Source organism: Balaenoptera ricei, chromosome 4, assembly GCF_028023285.1.
Source record: "Balaenoptera ricei isolate mBalRic1 chromosome 4, mBalRic1.hap2, whole genome shotgun sequence".
Classification (NCBI taxonomy): domain Eukaryota; kingdom Metazoa; phylum Chordata; class Mammalia; order Artiodactyla; family Balaenopteridae; genus Balaenoptera; species Balaenoptera ricei.
The window spans coordinates 18,487,396-18,511,123 of NC_082642.1; the positions used below are offsets into that span (position 1 = coordinate 18,487,396).

General features: G+C 39.9%; 1 protein-coding gene across 1 annotated transcript; it reads left to right on the forward strand.

Moving 5' to 3' along the window:
* The first annotated feature begins 10,960 nt into the window (after positions 1–10,960).
* LOC132365126 (proline-rich protein 23C-like) lies at positions 10,961–11,830 on the forward strand. The gene has a single exon (XM_059921818.1). The coding sequence runs from the start codon at positions 10,961–10,963 to the stop codon at positions 11,828–11,830; it is 870 nt and encodes a 289-aa protein (XP_059777801.1).
* The last annotated feature ends 11,898 nt before the right edge of the window (positions 11,831–23,728 follow it).

The following is a 23,728-nucleotide window of genomic DNA, read 5'->3' on the forward strand; positions in this document are numbered from 1 at the left end:
AGATTTCAGACAATACCACAAACCTACAGTAATCAAAACAGTGTGGTATTGGCACAAAAACAAACATATGGATCAATGGAACAGAATAGAGAGCCCAGAAATAAACCCACACACGTACGGTCAATTAAGCTTCAACAAAGGAGGCAAGAATATACAATGGGCAAAAGACAGTCTGTTCAGTAAGTGGTGCTGGGTAAGTTGGACAGCTGCATGTAAATCAATGAAGTTAGAACACACCCTCACACCATGCACAAAAATAAACTGAAAATGGCTTAAAGACTTAAAACTAAGACATGACACCATAAAGCTCCTAGAAGAGATCATAGACAAAACATTCTCTGACACAAATTTTACCAGTGTTTTCTTAGGTTAGTCTCCCAAGACAATAGAAATAAAAACAAAAATAAACAAATGGGACCTAATCAAACTTACAAGCTTTTGCACAGCAAAGAAAACCATAAACAAAACAAAAAGATAACTTACAGAATGGGAGAAAATATTTGCTAATGATGCAACTGACATGGGCTTAATTTCCAAAATATATAAACAGCTCATATAACTCAACAACAACAACAAAAATCAAGCAACCCAATCATAAAATGGGCAGAAGACCTAAACAGACGTTTCTCCAAAGAAGACATACAGATGACCAGAAGGCACATGAAAAGATGCTCAACATCGCTAATTATTAGAGAAATGCAAGCCAAAACTACAGTGAGGTACCACCTCACACCAGTCATCACTTAAAAATCTACAAATAACAAATGCTGGAGAGGGTATGGAGAAAAGGGAAACCTCCTACACTGTTGGTGGGAATGTAAATTGGTGCAGCCACTATGGAAAACAGTATGGAGGTTCCTCAAATAACTAAAAATAGAATTACTATATAATCCAGCAATCCCACTCCTGGGCATATATCCAGGCAAAACTGTAACTCAAAAATATACATGTACCCCTCTGTTCACAGTAGCACTATTCACAGTAGGCAAGACATGAAAACAACCTAAATGTCCATCCATCAACAGATGAACGGATAAAGAACATGTAGGACATATATACAATGGAATTCTACTCAGTCATAAAAAAGAATGAAATAATGCCACATGCCGCAGCATGGAGACAACTAGAGATTATCATACTAAGTGAAGTAAGTCAGAAAGAGAAAGACAAATACCATATGATATCACTTATATGTGGAATCTAAAGTAAGACACAAATGAACCTATCTATGAAACAGAAACAGACTCACATAGAGAACAGACCTGTGGTTGGAAAAGGGGAGGGGCAGTGGGGAGGGATGGACTGGGAGTTTGGGGTTAGTAGATGCAAACTATTACATATAGAATGGATAAACAAAAAAGCCCTGCTGTATAGCACAGGGAACTATATTCAATATCCTGAGATAAAGCAAAATGGAAAAGAATGTATAGATATGTATAACTGAATCACTTTGCAGTACCGCAGAAATTAACACATTGTAAATAAACCATACTTCAATAAAAATATATATATTTCTATTTTTAAAAATTTGATTCACAATACCACGAAAAAGAATAAAATACTTAAGAAGAAATTTAACAAAATAAGTGTAAGGCTTATAAATTGACAATAATAAAACACTGAGGAGATTAATTAAAGATGATCTAAATAAATAGGGAGACATTTATGATTCATGATTGAAGTCATGTTCATGAGTGAAAGACTGAATATTGTCAAAATAGCAATTATTCCCAAATTGAGCTATACGTGAATCCAGCAGGCATTCATCAGAAATTGACAAACTGATACTAAAATTCATGGGGAAATGCAAAGGACCTAGAATTTAATGACAGCTTTTAAAAACAACAAAGTTGAACACTACTCCGTTTCAAATCTTACTCAGAAGATACAATAATCAAGACAGTGTGCTATTGGCACATGAATAGTCATACAAGAGGTCAATGGAACACAATTATGAGTAAAAAAACAAATCTTTACACTTACGGTCAAATTATTTCTGACAAAAGTGCCAAGACAATTAAATGTAAAAAGCATAGTCTTCTTAACAATTGAATAGTCACATTCAAAACGAAACTTAAACTATTAGTTCACACTATACCCACACACAAAAACAAAAATTGGATCAAAGACCTAGATGTAAAAACTAAACTATTAATTTCTTCAAAACAAGGCAGGGGTGGGGGAGGATATCATAAGACCTTGGTTGGGCAGAAGGTTCTTAGATACCACACCAAATTTACAACCTTTTTTTAAACTTGGTATTTTGAAAGTCATCAAAATTTTAAACACATGCACATCAAAAGGCACCAATAAAAATTTTTTAAATACACCTAAAACTAATATAATGTTATATGTCAATTATATCTCAATGAAACAATGGAGGAAAGTTCATAAAATGGGAGAAAATATGTGCAATCACATATCAGATAAAGGACTTGTATCCAGAATATATAAAGAACTTTTACAACTCAAAAATAAGGCAAATGAGAGAATTTTTTAATGGACAGAAGATTTGAATAGATATTTAACCATAAAAAATACACAACATAGGCTTAGGTAATACACTCATGAGAAGACATTCAATGTCATTAGTCATTAGACAAATGCCAGTTAAAGCCACGATGACATACCAAAACACACTCACTAGAATGGCTATAATCAAAAAAGACAGACAATACCAAGTGCTAGTGAGAATGAGGAAAGAGTGAAACCCACATGCATTGCTGGTGAGAACGTCACACTGTACAGCCATCTTGGAAAACCATTCCATGGGTTTATTTTTAAGTGGAACATAAACTTGCCATTTGACCCAAGAATTCCATTCCTTGGAATCTGTGCAAGAGACCTGAAAACATATGTCCCCATAAAGACATTTATAGGAGTGTTCATAGCAGCATTACTCATAATAGCCCCCAAATGGAAATAATCCAAATGTCCAAATAGTGATGAATGTACAAACAAATGTGGTATTTCCATACAATAGATACTACTCCTCAAGTTAAATGAAAGAACATTATGATAAAAACCCTCCAGAAAGTAGGCATAGAGGGAACTTTCCTCAACATAATAAAGGCCATATATGACAAACTCACAGCCAACATCATCCTCCATGGTGAAAAACTGAAACCATTTCCATGAAGATCAGGAACAAGACAAGGTTGCCCACTCTCACCACTATTATTCAACATAGGTTTGGAAGTTTTAGCCACAGCAATTAGAGAAGAAAAAGAAAAAAAAGGAATCCAAATTGGAAAAGAAGAAGTAAAGCTGTCACTATTTGCAGATGACATGATACTATACATAGAGAATCCTAAAGATGCTACCAGAAAATTACTAGAGCTAATCAATGAATTTGGTAAAGTAGCAGGACACAAAATTAATGCACAGAAATCTCTTGCATTCCTATACACTAATGATGAAAAATCTGAAAGAGAAGTTAAGGAAACACTCCCATTTACCACTGCAACAAAAAGAATAAAAAACCTAGGAATAAACCTACCTAAGGAGACAAAAGATCTATATGCAGAAAAGTATGACACTGATGAAAGAAATTACACGTGATACAAACAGATGGAGAGATATACCATGTTCTTGGCTGGAAGAATCAACATTGTGAAAAATGACTATACCATCCAAAGAAACCTACAGATTCAATGCAATCCCTGTCAAACTACCAATGGCATTTTTCACAGAACTAGAACAAAAAACTTCAGAATTTGTATGGAAACACAAAAGACCCTGAATAGCCAAAGCAACCTTGAGAAAGAAAAACGGAGCTGGAGGAATCAGGCTCCCTGACTTCAGACTATACTACAAAGCTACAGTAACCAAGACAGTATGGTACCGGCATAAAAACAGAAACATAGATCAATGGAACAGGATAGAAAGTCCAGTGATAAACCCACGCAGATATGGTCACCTTATCGTTGATAAAGGAGGCAAGAATATACAGTGGAGAAAAGACAGCCTCTTCAATAAGTGGTGCTGGGAAAACTGGACAGCTACATGTAAAAGAATGAAATTAGAACACTCCCTAATACCATACAGAAAAATAAACTCAAAATGGATTAAAGACCTAAGTGTAAAGCCAGACACTATCAAACTCTTAGAGGAAAACATAGGCAGAACACTCTATGACATAAATCACAGCAAGATCCTTTTCGACCCACCTCCTAGAGAAATGGAAATAAAAACAAAAATAAACAAATGGGACCTAATGAAACTTAAAAGCTTTTGCACAGCAAAGGAAACCATAAAGAAGATGAAAAGACAACCCTCAGAATGGGAGAAAATATTTGCAAATGAAGCAACTGACAAAGGCTTAATATCCAAAATTTACAAGCAACACATGCAGCTCAATATCAAAAAAACAAACAACCCAATCCAAAAATGGGCAGAAGACCTAAATAGACATTTCTCCAAAGAAGATATACAGATTGCCAACAAACACATGAAGAATGCTCAACATCATTAATCATCAGAGAAATGCAAATCAAAACTACAATGAGATATCATCTCACACCAGTCAGAATGGCCATCATCGAAAAATCTACAAACAATAAATTCTGGAGAGGGTGTGGAGAAAAGGGAACCCTCTTGCACAGTTGGGGGGAATGTAAATTGATACAGCCACTATGGAGAACAGTATGGAGGTTCCTTAAAAAACTAAAAATAGAACTACCATATAACCCAGCAATTCCACTACTGGGCATATACCCTGAGAAAACCATAAGTCAAAAAGAGTCATGGGACTTCCCTGGTGGCGCCGTGGTTAAGAATCCGCCTGCCAATGCAGGGCACATGGATTCGATTCCTGGTCCAGGAAGATCCCACATGCCGTGGAGCAACTAAGCCCATGTGCCACAACTATTGAGTCCGCACTCTAGAGCCTGCGTGCCTAGAGCCCTTGCTCTGCAACGAGAAGTCACCGCAATGAGAAGCCTGTGCACCACAACAAAGAGTAGCCCCCGCTTGCCGCAACTAGAGAAAAGCCTCTGTGCAGCAACGAAGACCCAACATAGCCAAAAATACATAAATAAATAAATAAATAATATAAAAAAAAGAGTCATGTACCAAAATGTTCATTGCAGCTCTATTTACAACAGTCAGGACATGGAAGCAACCTAAGTGTCCATCAACAGACGAATAGATAAAGAAGATGTAGCACATATATACAATGGAATATTACTCAGCCATAAAAAAGAACAAAACTGAGTTATCTGTAGTGAGGTGGATGGACTTAGAGATGGTCATACAGAGTGAAGTAAGTCAGAAAGAGAAAAACAAATACCGTATGCTAACACATATATATGGAATCTAAAAAAGAAAAAAAAGTGGTAAGAAGAACCTAGGGGCAAGACGGGAATAAAGACACAGACCTACTAGAGTATGGACTTGAGGATACGGGGAGGGAGAAGGGTAAGCTGGGACAAAGTGAGAGAGTGGCATGGACATATATACACTACCAAACGTAAAATAGATAGCTAGTGGGAAGCAGCCACATAGCACAGGGAGATCAGCTCGGTGCTTTGTAACCACCTAGAGGGGTGGGATAGGGAGGGTGGGAGGGAGGGAGATGCAAGAGGAAAGAGATATGGGGACATATGTATATGTATAACTGATTCACTTTGTTATAAAGCAGAAGCTAACACACCATTGTAAAGCAATTGTACTCTAATAAAGAGGTTTAAAAAAATTTTTAAATAAAAATAAAAAAAATTTTAACAATGAAAGAACAACATATACAACATGGATAAAACATGGATAACAGCTGCTACGACAGGAATAAACTACCAAAACAGTATATTAAATGAAACAAGCCAGATACAAAAGACTACACATTGAATGATTCATTTCTATGACATATCCAGTAAAAAGGCAAATTTATAGAGACAGAGGCAATCAGCGATTATCTTGGTCTGGGGTTTTGAGAAAGGATTTAATGCAAATAGGCGTAAGAAAACTTTCTGAGGTAAAGAAGATGTTCTAAAACTGGCTGTGCTGATGATTACCCAAATCCGTAATTTTATTAATAAGCATTAAATTGAAAAAAGAAAAATTTACATCACCTGTAAGGAACAAATGGATATGATGTGTCTCCAGAGAAAGACACAGGATCATTTATTACTTTTCAAGGCAAAAATATTTATATAATTTTACTCTTATCATGAGGAAACATCAGACAATCTCAAATTGAGGAACACTAAGAAATAACTACCTATAATTTTCAAAAATATTAATGGCTTGAAAACCAACAAAAGGCTAAGGAACTATTCCAGATAAAAGTTAACTAAGGAGACATGACACCTGAAAGAAATGCATGATCCTGACCTACATCTAACAGGCAAAAAAAAGAAAAAGAAAAAGAAAAAGAAGAAGAAAAAAAGGGTGGTGGTTAATTGGATGAAAGTAGACCAAGGGTACAAACTTCCACTTATAAGATAAATAAGTACTAGGGATGTAATGTATAGCACACTAATTATAATTAACACTGCTGTATGTTATACATTAGAGTTAATAGAATAAATCTAAAGAGTTCTCATCACAAGAAAACAATTTTTTTCTATTTCTTTAATTTTGTACCTATAAGAGATGAGGGACTTTAAACTTATTGTGGTAATCATTTCATGATGTATGTAAGTCAAATCATTATGCTGTACACCTTAAACCAACAGTGCTGTATGTCAGTTATATCTCAATAAAGCTGGAAGGAAAAATAATACTAAATTTAAAATTTTTAAATAGATACAGAGATAGAGATATATAATGAAGGGTATTGTTAGTATAATTGACAAAATAGGAAAATGAACTATGGATTAAAGCATGGCAGCAATGTTAAATTTTTCTTAAATTGATAACTGTTCTAAAATATATATGAGAGAATATTAGTGTTAGGAAATACACACTGAACAATTCTGGGGAAAAGAGTCTGAATATATACAACTTACTCTCTAATGATTCAAGGAACAAATATTTATGTATGTGTATTTTTATCTATCTATCTATCTATATATATATATAAACATACATATCCTGTGGTCTTTCTGAGAGACAGGAATAAAGAATGATAAAGCCAACGTGGCAAAGTGTTAGAAGTTAATAGAGGATAAATGAGAAATCTTTATATTGTTTTTGCACTGTTTCTGTAAGTTTGGAAATATTTCAAAATAACACATTAAATATTCAATAAAACAGCAGGACATTGATAATTCTTTGACATGACATTTATTTCTGAGCAATATGCTTAATAAGCAAACACTAGCAGGAGTCCCACCAAAGTCTAGAACAAGAAAAAATGCCACTCTTCCAATAATATTTGACATTGTACTGGCGATACTAGCCAACAAAATCAGACAAGAGAAAGAAATTAGATGTTTAAAATCTTAAAGGGAAGAAAAATAAGACCATTTGCAAACCATATGATTGTAAACCTAAAAAAAAACTGAAAAAAAATAAGAGAATTCCATAAGAAAGCTGAATTCAAAATTAAAATACAGAAATCATTGTCTGTCACTTATAACACAGAAGCTGAAGTCCTTGGTTAAAAAAAACAAAAAAAACCAAACTGCATTTGGCTTCAGCCTCAGTCTTTAAAAGGCCAAATAACTACTTCAATGACAGTTTTGTCATTCTTAAAATAGTAAAGGATTAATAATCGTGTGACAACACAGGCCATCATCGTATCAAATCATTGGGATAGCATCACTAATTCAATGCAATTCACCACTCAGTAACATGTTCCGGAAGTAAAGAAAGCACAACATAATATACCAGAATTACCAGTATTACTGTGAGGTAAGCAGAGAGTTAGTGGGCCAGTACCTCATTCTGCTTCAGGCAAAGACAAAGGTGTTGCTGTACAAGAGATGTTTGAAGCTGCCTTTTCTTATACAACATTTTCATGTACTAGCCTGTATTGCATTTTGGAAAAGATCTCTCCAATTAAAGACAGAAGGAATAATGTACTTTGTGGATGACAATACCAAACAGCAATAAGATCCAACATATTGCAGAAAAAGACCCACAATACTTTGCCATTCGGGAAGAAAACAAATCCCCTGTGTTATGTTTGTAAGTCCATAGAAAAGGATCTTGTCACATCAATGCTGGATTGGGAGTTTGTGGGGAGTTGAAGGGAGCTCCAGCTTTAACTATGCTGTTTAGATATTCTAAAATATGTATTCAGGTATTATTCCCAAAGTGAATAAAAATAAGTAGGAATTTTTTAAAGCTAGTAATGTATTCTAGGGGGATAGCAGAATAGCCCTCATCAGATGGACGATCGGCAGCCATCTTGTAACCTACCCAGAACCGGGATTTATTTGCTAATTCAGCCCCCACAGTGGTTCAAGCAGTTCATGTTGATTGGATAGTCAGGTTGGAATGACACCAAGAAAGCCCAATGAGTGGGCCTGATAATCCAACCTGACAGTCTTTGGACATCTTAGAGTAAACAAAAATAAGGCAGAAGGAAAGATATCTGATCTGGTGCTCGGCAAGCCATTCGTCAATTATATAGATGTTATGCCATGAAAACACCTGGACCAGTACTTTCTAGCAGATCAGACGCCTTTTTAGGATGATGATGATGATATTGTTTACCATTCATTGGATGTCGGCTACATGCCAGGCACTGTTCAAGATGATGAGAACAGGGCTGACAATGTCAAGTGGGAAAGACAGATTATAAACATCATAAACAGTAAAGAGTTACTATTTACTAAGCACTTACTGTGTTCCAAGAACATTTTACATACATTATCTCACAACCCCCCTGCACAGTACATGGCATTCTCCTCATTTCACATGTAAGGAAACTGAGGTTAGCGAAGGTGAAATGACTTGCCCGTGGCTGACCAAGGGCATTCCCTGGTGGTCCAGTGGTTAGAACTCCAAGCTTCCACTACAGAGGGGACGGGTTCAATCCCTGGTCCGGGAACTAAGATCCCAGCAGGCCTCACCGCACCGCCAATTAAAAAAAGAAAGAAAGAAAGAAAGAAAGGGGCTGACCAGAGGAGGAAATCGGGTGCGACTATGCCAGGCCCCCTGCCTTTGTCTCAGGACAGGACCACATTCCCTTGGGAGGGGAGCTCACAGTGAGGATTCACAGGGCCCAGGACAATGATGAGCCCAGATGTGAGACTACTGAGGTCAGGAGAGCCGTGGATAAGAGGTGGCACCAGGCTGGGACAGGAGCCACCACGTTCAGGGCCCCCATCCCTGGCCAGGCCAACAGCCCCGAGCCCCACCCTGTGTCCTGGCCAAGTTTGGGTTCCTCCTTCTGGCCCTTAAAACACAGCATGTTCACACTCACTCTCCTGAATGGAGCCCCCATTGAACATTCCCTGACCATGGGATATTCAAGCTTCACCAACAGAATTCTCCAGGACAAAAGTAGTTCTTTCCTGCAAGCTCCCCAACATCTCCCCACTCCGCCCTCTGTCCAAACAACAGGCACACAGCAACGGCTCCCATCACCTGGGAACATAGAGGAAGGTGCCAGTGGCATCCACATTCACCCCACGAGAACTCAGGTTCCTGGCAGGGCCCCCTATGCCAGTGTACAGCTCCTGTAAGTTCCCCCAGCCAGCATCCTGACCTAAGCAGGGGAATTTCTTGGCCCGTGGCTGAAACACTGGAAATGCAGCCAGGAGAGCGGATGCAGGCCGGGAGTGTAGGGGAAACCCCTCAAGGCAGGCCCAGGAAGTTTGAGTTCCCTTCATGACTTTGTCACTAACAGGCTGGGATGTGACCTCAACCATAAACCGCCCTATTCCTGAACCCCTCAAATGCTGAATGAAAACAAATGCAGTGATCTTAAACTTTCGGACAAAACAAAATCTTTGTGGAGGTGCTTAAGGAGAATTCCTACGCCCATGACTCCAGGAATTCTGGGCAGTGGTTCTGGGATGCATCAAAGAATCTGCATTTTACACCAGTTGGCCAGAGAAGCCCAGTGACTGCCAATTCACAAATCACTAGTTTGAACGCCCATTGAGAGAAGCCCGATTTAAATGGAATTCAGTACAAAGGAATGCTATGTGGCCCTCAAAATGAGAACATATAAGCTATTTTGTAAAAAGGGACAAAGTGAGCAATCACGTGGTTAAAGGACAGGGAGGGAAATGTTTCACCTTCCTCTGAAACCATATGAAAGTATTACCTATGCCAGAATCATTCTTGGATGTTTTCTCCTATTAACACTGGTCAGGCCGTCGAGCCACACCTTCTCTTGGCAACCACCTTCAAGGATCTGACAGTCATTGACATCACAGGCAAGGAGAGGCTTAAGGATGTCATCCAAAAATTCACCTCACTGTTGGACCAAAAGAAGTTACAAGGTCACTTCCAGGGCGAGGTCTCAGGGGAAGAGGGAACTACATCTCACTGTCCTGGTGCAGCGCTCCACTGGTGGGACTTGAACTTGAATCAGTTTTCCGGTTAAGGTTTTCCGTATCTGAGGTCAACACAAGGAAAGCCAGTAACTCGACCCAGGAAGCCAAGTCCTAGAGCGGCACGATTGCTCCGCCCCCTTGAGGCCTATGAAAGTATTTCTCTAGAGTAAACTACCCACCACAGCCAGGGCTACTGGGCGACACAGAGGCCTCCACTTCTAGGGGCGGAGCCTAGGAAGGGGCGGAGCTTAGCGTGAGAACGCTTTGCGACTCAGGTTCCGCCGGCGTCACTCACAACGTCCTTGGCCCACTCCTGCGCAAACCAGTCCACGTGAGGACCTGAAGATTCACACACGCAAAGCCAAGCGCAGCAGCTCCCCTAGAAGCCAGGACTGAGGGATCCCGAGAGGCGCCCCCAGAGCTCCGAAGGCTCCTCCCTCGTCCCGCAGTCCTGCGCCCCACCGCCCTGCGTCGGCCTCACCTGTCAAACCGATCTGTCACTGCCTGCAGGACCCAGCCCTTCCTCGCCTTCTGCCAGGCCCCAGGCCCGCGGCGTCACTGAGAAGATGGGCAGCCGGCCCCGCAGCCCCAGCGCCTCCCCTGCGGACCGGTGGGGACCGCAGCCTGGAGGACCGGGCCCTGCCAAGCGCCGGCGAATGGAGGAGCCCGCGGGCCACGAGTTCGAGGAGGCGTCCGACCCGGACAACGTGACAGGAGCCCCGGCCACAGGCGCACTCACCTCCCTGGTGGTTCTGGCCGACGGCTGTGCCCTGCACGTGCCCCTGGACGACGTCGACCTGCTGCTGGAGCCCGAGCCAACGTCCGTGAGGCAAGTGTCTCTCGGAGATCGCATCCTCATGCTGGTCCCCGAGGCCCTCCTGGGGTCGGGAGTGGAAGGCCCGTGGGGACAGGGCCTGGGACGGGGCGCTTTCCTGAGTGCTCCCGGAGAGTACATGGCCCTGGAGCCGGGATTCTTGTGCCCAGCTGTCCCAGACATCGCCTGCCAAGAAGAGGTCAACGAGGAGGAGGCGGATGCTGACGCCGACTTCCTGCCGGCTGGGACGGATGCTGCTGCAATCTCGGTCGCTGGGCTCCGCCCCTCGGCTGGATGTATGTCTGGCTTCGACCTGTTGGGCCTAGTCTCAGAGCCATCCCCGCGGGCCCGCAACACTAGTCCAGAGAGAGGCTCTCCTCACCACGACGACAACCTGGACTTGCACCTTCCGGAGCCCTTCCCCGACTCACCACTCCAACCTCTACCTCCCTCTCCAAGTCCAGGTCCTCACGAGCGCCCCCAACGCCCTCATGGTCCTCCACGCAAGGCCCGGAGATGCCTGTTCCCTGAATCAACTGCCTCCCACAATTCCTGGCCAACTGAACGGGCAGCAGGAGAGAGTCTTCTGATATTGGCTGTGTGTGCATTGCACACACCGTAAGAATCACAGGAACAGATGCTTTGTGGATGCAGGCTGCACTGCAGAGTTTTGATCAGTGACTGATTAAAACACCTGAAAGGAAGCTCACCCGGGCAAAGAAAAGCCGCTTGAAATACAGTGTGCTTTCCGACAGCCACACTGCTGCTTAGATTTCCTCTAGGGAGGGCACCCTTAAGCAGCTCTACCCCCCTCCCATTCGCTTCAAACCTAAGCGCCAGCACTTTTCTCTCAAAAGCCATCCTTTTCCGGGCACCCTACCACTGCCCATACCCCTGTTCCCCCCAACCCCCTTAATAGAGTAATTGCTAAATTTGTTTTGTTTACAGGGTTTTGGACTTAGTGTCCATACTAGTTTACAGCAACCCTCTACCCAGTTTGACCTTTTCTGGATGGCAGCTCTAGCCCGTTTGGGGGAATGTAGCCAGTAGCTGTATGTGGACAAATCTTTGTTGGATACAGAACACAGAATGGGGAACAATGACCAGGCACCCTCCTCTTTTTGAATGAGCAGGTTGGCAAATGGTTTAACTTTATTGCTGGGTTTGGGGTGGTATTTTCTCAAAAGAGCCAGCTGTTTTCCATTCTTCTTATATGCTTTTAATATATTTCTCTTGTCCTGGAAAAGTTTGTAATTCTAAAGATTCTGTGTTTTACACTTCGAAGATCCCAAATATGTTTTGTACATTACTACTAGCATATAGAAATAATTTGCTCTTATATTGGTCTGACATCCAGCAAAATTACATAATTTCTGTAACCACTTCTCTGTAGATTCTCTTGCTTGACTGATAAAGATCTCTCCAAATAATGAGAGTATGTCTCTTTTTTTTTGACAAGCCTCTTACATCTTATTTTTCCTTAATCTTTTTTTAAAAATAAATTTATTTATTTATTTATTTTTATTCATTTATTTTTGGCTGCGTTGGGTCTTCGTTGCTGTGTGCAGGCTTTCTCTAGTTGCGACGAGCTGGGGCTGCTCTTCGTTGCGGTGCGCGGGCTTCTCACTGCGGTGGCTTCTCCTGTTGCGGAGCATGGGCTCTTGGCACACAGGCTTCAGTAGTTGTGGCACCCAGGCTTCAGTAGTTGTGGCTCGTGGGCTCCAGAGCACAGGCTCAGTAGTTGTGGTGCACGGGCTTAGCTGCTCCATGGCATGTGGGATCTTCCGGGACCAGGCATGTGGGATCTTCCGGGACCAGGGCTCGAACCCGTGTCCCTTGCATTGGCAGATGGACTCTTAACCATTGCACCACCAGGGAAGTCCCTCCTTAATCTTTTTTATTGGCTATTACTTCAAATCCAGGTTGACTGGCATAGTCAATAGGGTCATCCCTTTCTTTTTCTTTTGAAGTATAGTTGATTTACAATATTAGTTTTTGGTGCACAACAAAATAATTCAATATTTTTATAGATTATATTCCAGTTAACGTTATTACAAAAAATGGGTATATTTTCCTCTGCTGTACAATATGTCCTTATTCCTTACTTACTTTATACACAGTATTTTAATCTCTCAGTCCTCTACCCTATCTTGTTCCTCCCTCCCCTCTCCCCCGTGACAACCACTACTTTGTTCCCATTATCTGTGAGTCTGTTTCTGTTTTATTCTATGCATTTATTTGTTTTATTTTTTAGCTTCCACATATGAGTGATAACATAGAGTATATGTCTTTCTCTGTCTGACTAATTTCATTAAGCAGAATACACTCTAGGTCCATCCACGTTGTTGCAAATGGCAGAACTCCATTCTCATCAGACTGGCATCCATTTGCACACACTTTGCAGTGGGTATTCAATAAAACCAAATGAGGTTTTCTTCTCCTGATTTTCTTTTGACCTGAAAGTTTGGCTTTAATCCAGAAAGGGTGTTCTCTTTGGTGTCAGGTGGTGGGGGCTCTAGAGTCTGAATTCAGAGAAGTCATGTTGGGGCCTAAGTCATGAGATGTACAAGCACCTCATTTACCCACCATTGCCAGCTCTTATGGGGTAGTTTAAGTGTAGAGCTTCTACTCTTCCAGGAAACATGCCTGCTTCTTATATGTCGTCTCATTCAACTCCTCATTCTTGTGCCTATCTCTCTAAATGACGTAGCTTCACTAAGGAGGATTTGACGTGAACAAAATTGTTCATTTGAGAGGCTCCTTCGATAAGAAGGGGAGAAGATTTCTCAGTTTCAATGGGCAGCATATTTTGATTTGGTATAAGGAGGCTTCCAAACAACACTCTGAATCAAAAGCTGCTTCATTAAAACATTCTCTGGCCAAAGCTAATGACCAATTTGAAAAACAACGAGACTTATTTCTCTATTAAGTCCTCCAGTTGCCTTTCCCAGATCTCCCTATGCCTCTTCTCCTGCCATTCTCTCTCCTTCTGAATTCCACTGACTCCTCTTTTAACTCCCCTTGTCCAGCTCCCCTGCCTTTGGCCAACAAACCTCCCAAGAACCCAAAATGCTAGCTGCCTCTGAAGATCCACCCCCATGCACCAGGTATTCAGACAACTTCAGAGTTTAAACCTTGGACCCAAGCTGAATTAAGAGCTATTTGTAAAAATGTCTCTAAATTCAGACAAGACCAGCAAATATTCAGAGAAGAATTTAGCGTTCTATTGGGTGCATAAGCCCCAGACTTGTCTTGACACAAATCACTCATACACATTTTGGTCAGAACTGCCGATGCTCATTTCTGGATGGCAAAGCAGATTGGACTGACCCAGGAAAGGACCTGCAGGATCTCTCTTACCACAATAAACCTAAGGGTTCAATAACAAGCCTGAAAAGTTGGGCAAAGTCTCCTAAAAATCATACCTGAAACATTTCCAATAAAAATCAATGCAACTGCTACTCTTTCTATAATAAACCCTGCCACCTTTGCTCAGCCTCTTCCTTGGCGTAAACGTCCCTCACACGTGATCAGTATTTCAAATAACGCACAGATTTTCCCTGTCTCCCAGCCTTTATATGTAACCCTTGAGCCCTCTGACTGGAAACATTCCTTCCTGCTCCGTGACAACACACCTGCCAATCTAACAGGGTAGAACTTAACTTTACACCTAGAATTTTTATATTAGAAGCACACCAGAGGGACTATTTCTTGAGTTTTCAGAGGACCTCTCTGTTCATAGCCAATTGAGTCTGTTCTGAATATACCTTTACATTCCCCATTATGTTTGATACATACTCCAGATAAATATCTTGACACAACATCTGACCTTTATGAGTTAGAAATTTCACTGATGTAGAAAAGATAATGGGAGCAGAACTTATTAAAGTTCAGATACATTCTACAAAACCATTACCCAAACTTCCCACAATATCCCTTGATGCCAAAAGAAGAGCTCAAACGTATAGTTGAATGCCTTCTACAAAGGTCTTCCCATGCACTGCCTTTGTAATACTCTCATCCAGCAAGAAATGAAGCCAAACAGACAAGGATATCGATTTGTTGAAGACCTTAAGGCCATCAGTAAAATAGGTATGCCTCATTTCCTGACAAAAATTAACCCAAAAACCATTTTATCATCAATTCCACATGAAGCCACTTGCTTCACTGTAATGAATCTCTGCTCTGCCTTTTTCAATGTGTTTCTAGACCAAGAAAGTCAATACCTTTTCGCCTTCACCTGAGGAGGACAATAATATACCTGGACAGTCATGCCCCTGGAGTACATTGGAGCCCCCTTCTATTTTTCCCTGGTTCTGGATCATGAATTAAAAGGTCTAAATTTCCCTTCTGATTCAGTTCTTAATACAATGTGTAAGATAATTTACTTTGTTCAAAGAACAAGGAAGCCTGTAAAAGGTTTCCATTGACTTGCCCCAGCCTTATCAAAAAGGAGGCATAAAATTTCAAATATAAGTTATAATTTTGCCAAAATACAGTCCATTATTTAGAGTGTACCCATTTCAGGAGAGAAAAAAGTTCTTTTCTGATAAAGACAATTCAAACGTATCCTAGATCCCTCACAAAAGACAACTGAGAGTATTTCTGGTTTTAACTGAATATTTGCAGGCAATGGGTGCAAGTTTTACTAGACAGAAACACCTCTTTATGAATTGACTATCCCCTCAGTAAGAGACCCTATCCTTGGGAACTCAAATGTGAAAAGGTTTTCTGCAACCTGAAGAAGACTGTTCAACAGCCTCTTTCTCTATTCAAGTCTAACTACTAAGAAATCTTGTGTCTATTTGTGAATAAGCTATCTGACAAGTCCTTGAGATTTTAACTCAGCTTGATGAGAACTATCAAAAACCCATTGCTCCTAAAACTGGAAGCAACTAAGATGTCTTTCAATAGGTGGAGAAATATCTGTGATTATACATAATCTATATATCTATATATATTATACAATACATATATATTGTATATATATAATATATGGAATATTATTCAGGTTAAGAAAAAAAGGAAATGAGCTACCAAGCCAAGCAATAAATATAATAATCCTAAAGGCATATTGCTAAGTTACAGAAGTCAGTCTGAAAAGACCATATACTGTGTGAATCCAACTATATACATTCTGAAAAAGGCAAAACTATAGAGACAGTAAAAATATCAGTGGTTGCCAGGGGTTCAGAAGGAGCTGGGTAAATAGGTGGAGCACATGTGATTTGTAGGGTGGGTATCTACTCTCCATGATATTATATGGAGAGGTTCATATGGGAATTCTACCAAATACTTAAGGAAAAGTTATACCTATTCTTCACAAACTACTCCAAACAGTTGAAGTGGGGAGAACACTTTGAAACTATTCTACAAGGCCAGCATTACCCTGATACCAGAACCAGAAAAAGACACTAAAAAAAAGAAAATTACAGGCCAATATAATTGATAAACTACATGCAAAAATCCTCCACACAATATTAGCAAACTGAATTCACCAATACATAAAGAGGATCTTACACCACAATCTAGTGAGATTTATTCCATGGATTAAAGGATGAATTCATATTCACAAATCAAGTGATGTGATACAACACATTAACAAAACAAAGGATAAAAATTACATGGTCATCTCATGTATGCACAAAAAGAATTTGACAAAATTCAACATACATTCATAATAAAAACTCTCAACAAAATGGGTATAGAGGGAACATACCTCAACATAATAAAGGCCATACATGACTAAGCCATGCTCACATCATACTCATTGGCCAAAAAAACTGAAATCTTTTCCTCCAAGATCAGAGATAAGACAAGGATGCCCACTGTTGCCATTCCTATTTAACATAGTATCAGAAGTCCTAGTGACAGCAATCAGACAAGAAAAAGAAAAGGCATCCAAATTGGAAGGGAAGAAATAAAGCTGTCACTATTTACATATTACATGATACTATATATAAAAAACCCTAAAGACTTCACAAAAAAACCTATTAGAACTAATAAATGAATTCAGTAAAGTTGCAGGATACAAGATTAATATTTAGAAGTCTGCTGCCTTTCTATATACTGATAATAAACTATCAGAAATATAAATCAAGAAAACAATCCCATTTACAATTGCATCAAAAGGAATAAAACACCTAAGAGTAAATTTAGTCAAAGAGATGAAAGACCTATACTCTGAAAATTATAACACATTGATGAAGGCAATAGAAGTCAATATAAATAAATGGAAAGATAGCTCATGTTTATGGATTGGAAGAAATAATATTGTTAAAATGTCCCAACTACTCAAAACAATCTACAAATTTATTGCAATTCCTATCAATACACACACATTTTTCACATAACTAGAAAAATAATTCTAAAATTTATATGAAATCACAAAAGACCTCAAATAGTTAATCTTGAGAAAAAGAACAAAGCTGGAGGTATCATGCTCCCTGGCTTCAGGCTACACTAGAAAGCTAGAGTAATCCAAACAGTATGGTACTGCCACAAAAACAGATAAATAGGTCAATGGAACAGAATAGAAAGCCCAGAAATAAACTCATGCACACATGGTCAATTAATCCACAATGAAGGGGGCAAGAATATATAATGAGGAAAAGCCAGTCTCTGCAACAAAGGGTGTTGGGATAGTTGGAAAGCTACATGTAAAAGAACAAAATTAGAACATTTTCTCACACCATGTAGAAAAATAAACTCAAAATGGATTAAAGACCTAAATGTAAGAACCTGAAACTGTAAAACTCTTCAAAGAAAATATAGGTAGTATGCTTTTTGACATAGTTTTTAGCAGTTTTTTTTTAAATCTATCTCCTTAGGAATGGAAAACAAACAAACAAAAAAATGAATTACATCTAACTAAAAAGCTTCTGTAAAGTCAAAGAAACCATCAACAAAATGAAAAGCCCATCTACTGAATAAAGAAGATAGTCACAAACGATATATCCAACACAGGATTAATATTGAAAAATATATAAAGAACTAATACAACTCAATATAAAAAGAAAAAAACCACCTGATTATGAAATGGGGAGAGGATCCAAATAGACATTTTTCCAGAGAAGACATACAGATGGCCAACAGGCACATGAAAAAATGCTTAACACCTCTAATCATGAGGAATATGCAAATCAAAACCACAATGAGATACCACTTCACACCTGTCAGAATGGCTATCATCAAAAAGACAAGAAATAACAAGTGTTGGCAAGGACGTGGAGAAAAGGTTACACTAGTACACTGTTGGTGGGAATGTGAATTGGTGAGGCCACTATGGAAAACAGTACAAAGGTTCCTCAAAAAATTAAAAATAGAACAACCATATGATCCAGCATTTACACTCCTGGGTATATATCCAAAGAAAATGAAAACACTAATTTGAAAAGATATATGTACCCCAATGTTCACAGCAGAATGCCAAGATATGGAAGCAACGTGTCTATCAACAGTTGAATGGGTAAAGAAGATGTGGTATATATAAATATATATACATATATGTAATGGAATATTACTCAGACATAAAATACATATAATAGAATATTACTCAGCCATAAAAAAGAATAAAATTTTGCCTTTTGTGACAAAATGGATGGACCTAGAGTGTATTATGCTTAGTGAAATAAGTCGAACAAATACTTCATGTTTTCACTTATATGTGGAATCTAAAAAATAAAACAAATAAACAAATATTACAATTCAGAAATAGACTCACAGATGTAGAGAACAAACTGTTTGTTACCAGAGGAGAGAGGGTTGTGTGGGGAGAGACAATATAGGTAAAGGGAATTAGAAGGTACAAACTACTAGAAATAAAATAAATAAGTGACAAGGATGTAATGTACAGTACAGGTAATATGACCAATATTATATAATAACTTTACATGAAGTATAATCTATAGAAATATTGAATCACTATGTTGTATAGTTGAAACTAATATTGTAAGCCCACTATAGTTCAATATAAAACAGGCATAATTAATTAATTAATTTAAATGATGGGTAAAAATGCCAACAATTTTTTTGCATACATAGAAAAACCCACCTTAAATTCACATGGAATCTCAAAGAGCCCCAAATAGCCAAAACAATCTTGAAAAAGAAGAATAAAGTTAGAGTTCTCACATTTCCTGATTTCAAAATTTATTACATAGCTAGAGTAATCAAATCAGTGTGGTGCTGGCATAAAAACAGACAAATTGATTAGAATACATAGCCCAGAAACAAACTCTTGCATATATCGTATAATGAAATTCAGCAAGGGTGCCAAGTCTACTCAATGGGGAAAGGATAACCTTTTCAAACAATTTGGTTGGGGTGGTGGGAATTTTGAAATAAGTAAAGGGGATTAAGAGGTACAAACCTCCAGTTATAAAATAAACAAGCCATGGGGATATAATATACAGCATAAGGGATTTGGTCAATACTATTGTAATAATGTTGTATGGGAACAGATGATTACTAGACTTATCATGGTGATTATTTTTAAATGTATGCAAATGTCAAATCACTATTTAGTGCATCTGAAACGAACATAATATTGTTCTTCAATTATATTTCAATAAAAATTTTTTGTTGTTGGGAAAAACTAGATATCCACATGCAAATAATAAATGAAGTTGAACCCTTACCTCACACTGTATACAAAAATTAACTCAAAATGGGTCAAATACCTAAACGTAAGACTTAAAACTATAAAACTCTTACATGAAAACATAAGGGGAAAGCTTCATTATATTGAACTTGATTTCTTGGATATGACACCAAAAGACAGACAACAAAAGTAAAATATGGTAAATTGGATAAATAGGACTACCTCAAAATTTAAAACTTTTGTGCATAAAAGGACACAACTAATAGAGTGGAAAGGCAACCTATAGAATAGGAAAATATTTGCATATCTGCTATGTGATAAATATCCAGAATACATTAAGAACTACAACTCAACAGGGGAAAAAAATACCTGACATTTAAATGAGCAAAAGACTTGAGAGTCATTTCTCCAAAGAAAATATACAAATATATATAAGCATACAGGAAGCATATGAAAAGATGTTCAACATCAATAATCATTAGAGAAATGCAAACTACCATGAGATGCCACCTCACACCTATTATGGGGTTTCCTATTAAAAGAAAAAGAAAAAAGAAAAAAACCAAGTGTTGCCAAGGATGTGGAAATTTTGAGACCATTGTACACTGTTGGTCAGAATGAAAATGGTGTAGCCTTTATGGGAAATAGTATGTCAGTTCCTCAAAGAATTAAAAATAGAACTACTGTATAATCCAGGAATTCTGACTATATATCCAAAAGAATTGAAAACAGGATCTCAAAGAGATATTTGTACACTCCTGTTGATAGCAACATTATTCACAATAACCAAAGGTGGAAGCAGCCCAAATGTCCATAAAAGGATGAATCGATAAACAAAATGTAGATGCATACAATGGAATATTACTTAGCCTTAAAAAGGAAGGAAATTCTGACACACACTACAACATGGGTGAATACTGAGGACATTATGCTAAGTGAAATAAACCAGTTACAAAAGATAAATACTGTATGATTTTACTTACATGAGGTATCTAGAGTAGTCAAACTCATAGAAACAAAAGTAGAATGGTGGTTTCCAGGGGCTGGAGAGAGGAGGCAATGGGGAGTTGTTTAAAGAGTACAGACTGGGGAGAGGAGAAGATGGCGGAAGAGTAAGACGCGGAGATCACCTGCCTCCCCACAGATACATTAGAAATACATCGACATGTGGAACTGCTCCTACAGAACACACACTGAACGCGGGCAGAAGACATCAGACTTCCCAAAAGGCAAGAAACTCCCCACGTACCTGAGTAGGGCAAAAGAAATAAGAAAAAACAGAGACAAAAGAATAGGGATGGGACCTGCACCAGTGGGAGGGAGCTGTGAAGGAGGAAAGGTTTCCACACACTAGGAGCCCCTTCGCGGGTGGAGACTGCGGGTGGCGGAGGGGGTAGCTTCAGAGCCACGGAGGAGAGAGCAGCCACAGGGGTGCGGAGGGCAAAGTGGAGAGATTCCCGCACAGAGGAGCGGTGCCGACCAGCACTCACCAGCCGGAGAGGCTTGTCTGCTCAGCCGCCTGGGCAGGCGGGGCTGGGAGCTGAGGCTCGGGCTATGGTCGGATCGCAGGGAGAGGACTGGGGTTGGCGGCGTGAACACAGCCTGAAGGGGTTAGTGCACCACAGCTAGCCAGGAGGGAGTCCGGGAAAAGGTCTGGAGCTGCCAAACAGGCAAGAGACCTTTTCTTGCCTCTTTGTTTCCTGGTGCGCGAGGAGAGGGGATTAAGAGCGCTGCTTAAAGGAGCTCCAGAGACGGTCGCAAGCTGTGGCTATCAGAGCGGACCCCAGAGACGGGCATGAGACGCTAAGGCTGCTGCTGCTGCCACCAAGAAGCCTGTGTGCGAGCGCAGGTCACTCTCCACACCGCCCCTCCTGGGAGCCTGTGCAGCCCGCCACTGCCTGGGTCCCATGATCCAGGGACAACTTCCCCGGGAGAACACATGGTGCGCCTCAGGCTGCTGCAACGTCACGCCGGCCTCTGCCGCCACAGGCTTGCCCCGCATCTGTACCCCTCCCTCCCCCCGGCCTGAGTGAGCCAGAGCCCCCGAAGCAGCTGCTCCTTTAACCCCGTCCTGTCTGAGCAAAGAACAGATGCCCTCAGGCAACCTACACGCAGAGGCGGGGCCAAATCCAAAGCTGAACCCCGGGAGCTATGCAAACAAAGAAGAGAAAGGGAAATTCCTCCCAGCAGCCTCAGAAGCAGCGGATTAAAGCTCCTCATTCAACTTGATGTACCCTGCATCTGTGGAATACCTGAATAGACAACAAATCATCCCAAACTGAGGAGGTGGACTTTGGGAGCAAGATATATTATTTTTTACCCTTTTCCTCTTTTTGTGAATGTGTATGTGTATGCTTCTGTATGAGATTTTGTCTGTATAGATTTGCTTTCACCATTTGTCCTAGGGCTCTGTCCATCCGTTTTTTGTTTTTATTTACTTTAAAAAAATTTTTTTTCTTAATAACTATTTTTTATTTTAATAACTTTATCTTATTTTATCTGACTTTATTTTATTTTATTTTATCCTCTTTCTTTCTTTCTTTCTATTTTTTCTCCCTTTTATTCTGAGCCGTGTGGATAAAAGGCTCTTTGTGCTCCAGCCAGGCATCAGGGCTGTGCCTCTGAGGTGGGAGAGCCAACTTCAGGACACTGGTCCACAAAAGACCTCCCAGCTCCACGTAATACCAAATGGCGAAAATCTCCCAGAGATCTCCATCTCAACACCAAGACCCAGCTTCACTCAACGACCAGCAAGCTACAGTGCTGGACACACTATGCCAAACAACTAGCAAGACAGGTACACAGCCCCATCCATTAGCAGAGAGGCTGCCTAAAATCATAATAAGGCCACAGACACCCCAAAACACACCACCAGACGTGGACCTGCCCACCAGAAAGACAAGATCCAGCCTCATCCACCAGAACACAGGCACTAGTCCCCTCCACCAGGAAGCCTACACAACCCACTGAACCAACCTTAGCCACTGGGAACAGACACCAAAAACAACAGGAACCACGCACCTGCAACCTGGGAAAAGGAGACCCCAAACACAGTAAGTTAAGCAAAATGAGAAGAAAGAAAAACACACAGCAGATGAAGGAGCAAGGTAAAAACACACCAGACCTAACAAATGAAGAGGAAATAGGCAGTCTACCTGAAAAAGAATTCATAATAATGATAGTAAAGATGATCCAAAATCTTGGAAATAGAACAGACAAAATGCAAGAAACATTTAACAAGGACCTAGGAGAACTAAGGAGTAAACAAGCAACAATGAACAACAAAATAAATGAAATTTAAAATACTCTAGAAGGAATCAATAGCAGAATAACTGAGGCAGAAGAACGGATAAGTGACCTGTAAGATAAAATAGTGGAAATAACTACTGCAGAGCAGAATAAAGAAAACAGAATGAAACGAACTGAGGACAGTCTCAGAGACCTCTGGGACAACATTAAACGCACCAACATTCGAGTTATAGGGGTCCCAGAAGAAGAAGAGAAAAAGAAAGGGACTGAGAAAATATTTAAAGAGATTATAGTTGAAAACTTCTCTAATATGGGAAAGGAAATAGTTAATCAAATCCTGGAAGCACAGAGAGTCCCATACAGGATAAATCCAAGGAGAAACACACCAAGACACATATTAATCAAACTATCAAAAATTAAATATAAAGAAAACATAGTAAAAGCAGCAAGGGAAAAACAACAAATAACACACAAGGGAATCCCCATAAGGTTAACAGCTGATCTTTCAGCAGAAACTCTGCAAGCCAGAAGGCAGTGGCAGGACATATTTAAAATGATGAAGGAGAAAAACCTACAACCAATATTACTCTACCCAGCAAGGATCTCATTCAGATTTGATGGAGAAACTAAAACCTTTACAGACAAGCAAAAGCTGAGAGAGTTCAGCAC